Consider the following 8,904-nt stretch of genomic DNA (forward strand, 5'->3'; position numbering starts at 1 on the left):
ACCCTTTTCCCGCACATCCAGTCTGAGACTAGGCAGCGGCCAGCGCCCGGAGCGCGCACGGAGGCGGGGGTGGGGGATGGGGCTGACATCATGGGCCGCCCAGCTCCGCGCGGAGCTACGGCCCCCGGCCCACGGCCCCCGGCCCCGCCCACGCCCGAATCCGCGATCGCAGAATCGGGCCTCACTCGGCGCCCTGGCTTCGCGGGCGGCGTGGCTCGGGGCTGGATTGGTGATGCCTGGGCGCTGCGGGCGCCTGCGCAGTGGGGCGGGAGTGCTCGCGCCGAGGGGCTGCGGAAGATCCCCCGGAGCGGGCCGGGGCTGCTGCTGCAGGGCGGGCGGCCGCACCATGGCGGAGGAGGAGCTGGAGGCGCTGCGGAAGCAGAGGCTGGCCGAGCTGCAGGCGAAGCACGGGGTGAGCGGGGCGCCGCCCTCGCCGGAGGTGGAGGGCGCGGCCCCGGGGGGGGGGGGCTTGGGCGCCGGGAGCGGGGCCGACCCGCAGCCCGGGACCCCGCCGCTGCCCCCGCGGCCTCGTGGCCCCCCGAGGCCCGCGGCCTCTCCCTGTCGCGCGGGGCCCGGGGCTGCCGGGCGGCCACGTGCGCCCCCGGGCCGGGCCTGTCGGGCCGGGGTCCGCTGGCCGGAGGGGGCCCGCGCGGGGGTGTCGGGCCGGGCCGAGCGCGGGCTGCTCGGGGCCCTCCGCACTCTTGTGCGGCTTTTGTGTCTAGACCGTTTTCGCCCTCGAATTATTTTCTGGAATTCAGTGGTGCCGCCCCCACATTATCGGCAAACATTTTTTGAGGGTCTGTCCCGCGCCAGGTGCGGGGAGTCGAGGGACACCCACCCGCTGTGGGGGGCTGGCTGTCGGGAGCCGCGCTCACCTCGGAGATGAGTGTCTAGGGGTGTCTACACCGGGAGGGGCGGGCCCCGGCCTGGGGTGGGTTAGGGGGTCCCTGGTGAAGCTCCCCTTGAATCATCCCCAGCACCGAAGCAGATTTCATTTTCCATCAGTTACTGTAAACTGCATAGTACAGGGACGCCCCTCCCTGATTGTTGTTGTGTTTGAAAATACTCTGTCAGATTGTGGCTTTGGAAACTTGTCAGATCATTGTGGTGAATGACAAGTAACCCATTCTCCTGTGTGAGGTCCAGTTTAGTTTTGGGGACTCTGTGTCTCACTGCGGGAGCCTGTTAGGTATCAAAAGCCAACTAGGATAGTTCCTGCTTTGTTTTGTTTCTCTCTGTGAAAGCACGCCACTAAAAGGTAAAAATTATCATTTCAGGACCCTGGAGATGCAGCACAACAGGAAGCAAAGCACAGGTATGGGTTGGAGCTCAGAATTTTTACCGAGGGTGATTTTACCAAATTTTTTTTTTTTTGAACTTTAGTTATTTTAACAAGTGTGTGAATCTTAGTTTTTTCCTGATGTAGTGATTTCTCTGTGAATCATCCTGGTATCATTGTTCTAATTTATTAAACATGTGGAGTCCCACATTACTTTGCAGTTAGGGTTGATGCTTGTTGCTCTGCTAAATTACTTTAAAAACAGCACAGCAAGAACTACTTGATAGGGTAGGATTACTTGGGTCAGGTGCTTGACATTTAGTATATTCTCAATAATTAGTAACTATTATAGTACTCTTACTGTTGTTTTATCCCTGTGCATAGCAGAGCACCTCACACATGGCAGGTTAGTGGAATGAATACGTGGTTGCTCCATGCTACCTTCTTTCCCTAGTTGTGACTAAAAAAAAAAAAAAAAACCCCACAAACTTTACCAGTGTACAGTGAAATAGTACCTGTATTCTCTTGCAACAGATTTCTAGAACTTTTTCATCTTGCAAACCTGAAACTATACCTACAGAACAATTCTTCTTTTTCCCTCCCCCATCATGTTACCACGTGGCATGTTCATTCAGCAAATATTTGGGTACCTGCTCAGGGTCAGGCATTCTGCTGGGTCTGCAGGAATAGGTGAGGCAGAGAAAGTTCCTGCCCTTGAATGGCTTAATTAGTGGGACAAGACAAACGGTATACACCTGGGATAGTGCCAGCGAGAAAATGAATTTCATTGATTCTAAGATGTGCCTTTTTTACCATTTTAACATGTCCGAAATGGGCTGTGTGTCAAAATTGATCCCTTTTATCCTGGGTTCTTTCAGAGAGGATTTACTTTTGCTTCTGCCATCACTTGGGTACATTTCTAACCGGAGACCTCTTAAAATTCTCTGCTTGAGGTATCCCCCTCCCTCCACCCTGGTTGAGTGAATCCAGGCAGCAAACCTGCAGTCTGGGCCAAGGTTGTGCATGCATGCCTTCTTGCTGGCCCTTCTGCACACCGGGCTTATTCTGCCTTACCTTATAGCATCTTATATTAGACCCTCTGCGGTGTTTTCTTGTTGTTAGAGATACATCTTAGATTGAGTGAAGTACAGTACAGCTCATAGCAGGGTCAGAGGACTCTGGAATAAGGGGGACATGCCAAGTAGTGGGCTTCAGGCTCTGTGCCTTGAGCCCTAGGGCTCCTTACGTGGGTCAGTTAGTAGGCACAGCCAGTGTTTTAGCCAAAGAATCTGCTTTTGTCTATGTGGTGTGTTGTTTCTTGAAGGACATCATTTTAAAAATAACTGCCTTATGAACATGAATTAGTTTCTACTTGGATAGGCAGGAAACTGCAAGGATAGTTGCAGAATTATAATTTCTATCTCCTCCCCACCTAAAAAAATAGAAGAATCTCGAAACATAGATGTGGTTCTAGCTTAGCCTCAGATAACCTGTCTCTTCAGTGTCTTCGCTGGGTCTCAGCTTCCTCATCTCTTATCACAGAGATGAATCACTGGTCCTTCTAATCGAACTCTCACTATACAGTGCTAGAACCTCTCACATGAAGTACTTAGTAAGTGCTGGTAATGGTGGTTGAACTGGAACTCCACCTTGAATTATGAAAATAGAAAGTTTACCTTTCCACCTGCTGGGTGCTAATGTAAAGGTAGCTTCTGAGGGCAAGAGTGGACTCTTCTACTTTAGTATGCCTGCTGCTACCCACATGGCACCGGCCCATGGCGCAGTCTGTGTGTGTGCAGCAGGGGTCCATCTTGCAGAGTGTGTCGAGTGAGTTATGTTTCTGTCTATTCTATAGGACTGCTGGCTGCTTGGTTCTAATTTTGCTTGACCTGTTTTTGTTGTAGGGAAGCAGAAATGAGAAACAGTATCTTGGCCCAAGTTCTGGATCAATCAGCCCGGGCCCGATGTAAGCATCTCTAGTTTCCTTTAAATTATTTACCAGAGGGCATCCCCGGTGGTGCAGCAGGTTGAGCGCAGCGCTGTGAAGCTGTCCACTGCTTCTGCAGTGCTGGTTCGATTCTCAGCTGGCTGTGGAGAAACTCACATGGCGCGGCAGACCTCTCCTATGTCTCCCGCTGCTCCCTTCAGCAGTGTCTTTGGTCCATCTGCCTGTTCTGTTCCCTGCTCTGTCTCTGGTGAATCCTCTCACCCTCCCGCACATCTGGCCTGTACTCCAGTTCTTGTATAAATAAATAAATCTTTAAAAAAATTTCCAACAAATACTGCTATCTCTGTAGTAAGTATTAGTTGTATCAAAAAAACGAGATAGAGTATTTATAAGGAGTGCGATGTTATAATTCTTAAAGAAAAGTACTTTAATCATTAATTGAAAGCACCAGCTTGGTTCTTAGTGAGATGATCTCCAAGCACAAAGTAGGTAAAATTTATAGGCAACAACTTTTCAGTCAAGGCGGTCACACGTTGCTGGTAGTTGCCATGGGTGATGGGAACTTAGGGGTTTATTGCATTCTTGATTTTAATGTCGATTCATAATTTTGCATAATAAAAACTAAGAATAAAGCCCTATAAAAAATGAAATTAAGCCAATCAGAATGAACTAGTGTATTCTGTATCATAAACTGAAGCCCAGCTTAGGAGAAGGAGCCCGGATGAATGACCACAGCTGTATGTGAGTAGCAGCCTGTAAGTTGATTTCCAGAGGGCAATCATATTTTAAAAATAAGTAGGGAACTTAGAATCTGAGGACCCAAGTTCATTCTTGGCCCAAGTTCAATCTGGGCTCAGCCCCTCTGTGTAGCCTTGACTGAGATCGACACTGCTGAACTTCAGTTTCTTTTTTAAGAGGACTATCTGGCCTACTTACCTCCCTCTCTAGACATGGTCTGTGAAATGCTTTGGAGATGTCAATGCATAGTTTTAAGAATATGTGCATTTAGTTATGATGACTTTTGTATATTTTTCTTTTTAGTAAGTAATTTAGCACTTGTAAAGCCCGAAAAAACTAAAGCAGTAGAGAATTACCTTATACAGATGGCAAGATATGGACAACTAAGTGGGAAGGTGAGTTTGGATTGCCTTGAGGCAGTTTTACCCCGTGTTACCTGCTGTACCAGAACATACCTTCGCAAGGCCAATTTCATCTTGTGGTTATGGAATTCTTACTGACTCTGTGAAATAATTTTTAAATAGGAGAATAGTCATATCTATACTAAAAGACAACAAATTGCTTTAAAATCCTCTACTGCTTTCCTTTCCTGGACATTGCCATGGAACTTCATGGGTGTCTGTGTGACCCCACAACTGTTACTGTCAGCCAGCTTAACTTACTGGAAACAAGGGTTGTCAATAATAAGTTACAGGCTGCCAATATAGGTAGAAGCAAAGCTTGCTATGGAGGTCAGAGGAGGTAAAAGCCCTTGATTGTCGTGTAGGTTCCCTTCATGCTGTGATGGAGACACACTGGGCAGCTGGGCCTTCTCTCAAGACCCAGGCGAGCCCCACCTGCACCAGGAAGCCTGCTGCCAACAAGTCCACAGAGTCAGTCCTGCCCGAGTCCCTTATTCCAAGAACTTGTTTGCGAAAGAGCCCGGGTTTTGTGCCTCCTGCATCTGAGCTTCTGAGGGTGATGCGCCTTTACTCCTGGCACTGAACACAGTGGTGTGGGTGGCTCTCATCGTCTGTGGATGATAATGAAGGTGTACTTCGGCACCTGTTAGCTTTGGGCTTTTCTGAGGAAGCAAACAGATGGAAACTCCCTCCCCTCAAGTGAGGATAACCAAGCAAATTTAAATTATAACTGTAACTGATAAATACGAGCAGTTGTCTCAACCTCATGCCACCTTCACTTTCCCATATCTCAAAAGGTTGTGAAACTTGTCTGCTGAGGACGGTTCTTTGTTTCAAAAGTTCTTTTTCTCTTTCTGGCTATTCTAGGTTTCAGAACAAGGTTTAATAGAAATCCTTGAAAAAGTAAGCCAACAGACAGAAAAGAAAACAACAGTTAAAGTAAGTTTCCCCAAATGCACACCACAAAACAAACCGTTTTAAGTGATGTGTTGAACGCACCTCTGCTGACTCGGCCATCTGTCAGTCCACAGACAAGTTCTTTTTGTAACACATAAATGTTTGGGGAGAAAGACTGCATCTATCACGGGGTCTGATTTTTACGGCTTTTCTGTTGTTCCCGTCCCCTTAGATCTAAAACACTAGGTTTTAAGGAAGACAAAAAAATGTTTTGCTAAACATAGTAGGTAGAAATTTTTCTTCTGGAAAGTTTGAATTATGCTTTAGTAAACATGACACTGATTTAATTTCACCCCCAGTTCAACAGAAGAAAAGTAATGGACTCTGATGAAGATGACGATTATTGAATTTGTAATGTTGAGAGACTGAACTTAATGGAACAATTCTAGGACTACTTGGCAGAAGTTGAGACCTGATTGAATATTTACTTTGTTTATTGTCTATATGCCTTTAAAAAAATAAACTTGTTATTCAAAATAACAGTTTGAACAAAGTTCTTTTTGTACCATAGCCAAAGGAACAGAAAATCAACATTTCAATTTTTTCCCCCTTTCCTACCAAAAGCTCTTAAACCCACGCAGCAGCCTGGACACACCCTTTGCAGTAGAGGCTGCCTGCGCTCTTCAGTGGCGAGAACTAAGCCCAGAGCAGGCGAAGCCAAACACTCCACTCCTAGACATTGGCCCTGAAAGCAGGGAAGCGACTGTTCTTCTGCAGATAGTACTTACATTTAATGTAAGAAAACGCCTAGCTTTGGTTTCATTTATAATCTGCTTTTAAAAGGCATTGAGACTAAATTATATAGTAAACCACCTCTGTAACAAGAGTGATATTTCATGAAAAAATATAAACTGGGAGAGACTGGTTAGTGCAATTAAGAAAAATGTGAGACATCAACTTCTCATTAAAATCCAGTGAGCTGGTTTAGCAGTTAAAACATTTTGACAGACGTGTCCTGGGGTCTTCACAGATGAAGACCGTCATCTCTTAGATTGTGCTTTACTCCCGCTAGGGTGTGAAAATTCATAAATTTAAATCATAAACTTAAATGAGCGGTTTGGCATCACCTTTTACTCGTCGTCCCACAAGACCGGGATCTGGGGACAGGACTAACTTCGCGAGCTGTGTAGGGTCACGAGCCACAGAGTGGTTGAGTGTGCTTGACACTTTAGTGAGCATATTGCTGATGAACTTTTAAACTATATGGGAGATTATACTGTATTTAATGATGAAATTTTTGTAAAACACCTCATTGATCAGGAAAACCAATGTGATTAAGTGTCTGGCATTCCAACAAATCAGTGAGTAGAACTATCGAGCACATCAGAAAAATTTTGAAGGCATTACAAAGTGAAGGATTTGGGGGGGAGAATCCCAATTACAGATAAGCTTCACTTTAGGTCTCGTTTACATAATGCTCAGAAGTTTCTTCACACGCTTTCTCCTGCAGAATAGCCGCTGCCTCCATGGCATCTACTAACACAACTGTGTGGAGACTCAGGTTCCTGTCCTTCAAAGATTTTTAAGAGGGGAAGAGTGGTTCTGCCTGCAAGGGTGGCCATTCTGGACGGCAATGGGGACGAGGAGTCTGGGGTGGGGAGAGATTATCCTAAACTTTCTAATTTGACTGATGGTACTTTCAATGCAAGACAGTCTTCCCCAGAGCAGAAATTCAGGCATTCCCACTTCTGAACTGTCAAACGTAGCTTTAAGTAGAGAAAACAACTGCAGAAAAACACAAGCATTAAAAATAATTGAGGTATAATCACTTCAGACAGCTTGCTCTGCTGATTATCAGGGTAGCTCAAGAGGCAACGCCTCCCCTCAGTTTGACAGTCTAACTCACCTGGGGCTGTGCCTCCAGGTGAAGGGGAACCCCAAGCTGGAAACTTGAGTTCAAGGCCCTCGTGACATAGCCAATCGGGCCTCGGCTTCAGCTCAAGCAAACTGGCCCCTCAGTTCTCTGTACCCATCTTCCTCACTGAACAGTCCTGCCTGCCAGGACAACTGTTAGAATTAAACAGGCGCACACGAACATTTTCAAGATGATACCGTAGTACCCCAAAAGTTAGGTGGTATTTGTGAATTTGCATGTTGGGGATGTGGTGATAAGGGACTATAGGTTATACTTCTTAATTGGAGTGACAGAAAACCACCTTATGCTTATGTTCTTTTGTTTAAAAATGAGGATAAGGAGAAGAAATAAATCAAAACAAAGAAATTCACAAAGCCAAGTGCTCATCTCCTGTTCAGGCTAGAAAGCTACATCATTGTCTTTTTTGGCTCTAATTTTGAAAGAAAACATTTTGGTAGGCCCCAAACACTGCTCTGTTCACAATGATCCAGCTGACGTGTTTCAGTCACAGTCACTTCTGTAAAGGTGGATATCCAGCTGGTGGGAAGAGTTTTCTCCACACATAAAGCATGTGTGTCCCAGAAGTGCTGAGAAACATCTCCCCACAGCAAAACCTCAACTGAAAAGGCAAACATACCAGACATTCAAGAATCATAAAGTTTACTGTTTCTTTTCCATCATTTGGCACATATCCAAGGCACATTAGAAAATTAGAAATCATAAATTACTTTGTAGAAAAATAATCAGCCCCTCCCTTGTATACATACAGAATTATTTCCAAGAACATGCGCAAAACCATTCCTTCTTACAAAGTCATTTGAAAATGTCTGCAGGACAAACCCACCTTTGCAGCTCTCGACCAATTAGTAACATAAAAAAATAACAGTATAATCTGTAGAAATTTATAAAAAGGAAGAAATGGCAATAAATTCTAACATAAAGTAACTTGGACCTGGCTTGTGCTGTAAGTTTGGAATTTGAAGCAAGAGACTAAGAAAAGATGTGCCAAATCTCTCTCAGTAACCATCCTCAGGGGTACGTGGAAGGGAGGTTCTTAACGGAAAGGGAGGTTTCTAGTGACACTGTGACCCATGCGCATGTGCAGGGATCTGTACTTGGCTGGAAAAAGAATTAAACCTAGTTTTCCCTCATGCGTGGTATGGAACTGGTCTAGTGGGTCCTCTTCTCTAGAATGAACTTCAAAAGGGCATTTAGGCATCTTTGGGTTCAAGTGTTGCTTTGCAAAGAAATACTCTCCAGTTCCTGTCTTCATGCCAATGTGCGCTTCTGCCCGGCCTTGGTACTTGCAGCCTGGACTGCAGCTGATCTCAGCTTTTCCCGGAGCGGGGAGCTCTAGCTTGGGGTTTGCTGATTTACACACATCTGGGGGGTCTAGCACCTTTCAGTGGGAGGTCAACCTGGTGATGAAACCTCTCACTGTAACCAAGGAAACCTAACACTTAAAAAGAAACACCCAGCCTTTGGGGACAGGACACCACGGGAACTTTTGTCCCCTTCTTTTCAAGTGTGTTCATTAGCTCTGAAGACAAGAGATGGTGGTAAGTTTTCTGTTGCCTTCTTTTCCTTGGCCATAGGAAAGCTTTCAGGAACTTTCTGCTTTGCTTCCCAGTTGTCTGGAAGGACATTTTGTCCTAGGCCGTGTTCATGCCCAGCATCCTGCTGAGCACTCACTTCTTGGCAGCAAATGGGACATTCCTTATCGCTG

General features: G+C 45.9%; 1 protein-coding gene across 1 annotated transcript; it reads left to right on the forward strand.

The window, feature by feature from the left end:
• Positions 1–346: 346 nt before the first annotated feature.
• Positions 347–5,670, forward strand: PDCD5 (programmed cell death 5; the record flags this gene model as incomplete). The annotated part of the gene is made up of 6 exons (XM_084256722.1): positions 347–412; positions 1,278–1,315; positions 3,184–3,245; positions 4,269–4,360; positions 5,234–5,305; positions 5,623–5,670. 6 exons carry the CDS (start codon positions 347–349, stop codon positions 5,668–5,670), a joined length of 378 nt encoding a protein of 125 aa, XP_084112848.1.
• Between the last annotated feature and the right edge of the window lie 3,234 nt (positions 5,671–8,904).

The sequence above is a fragment of the Talpa europaea genome, assembly GCF_964194135.1.
Source record: "Talpa europaea genome assembly, chromosome: 16".
Lineage (NCBI taxonomy): Eukaryota > Metazoa > Chordata > Mammalia > Eulipotyphla > Talpidae > Talpa > Talpa europaea.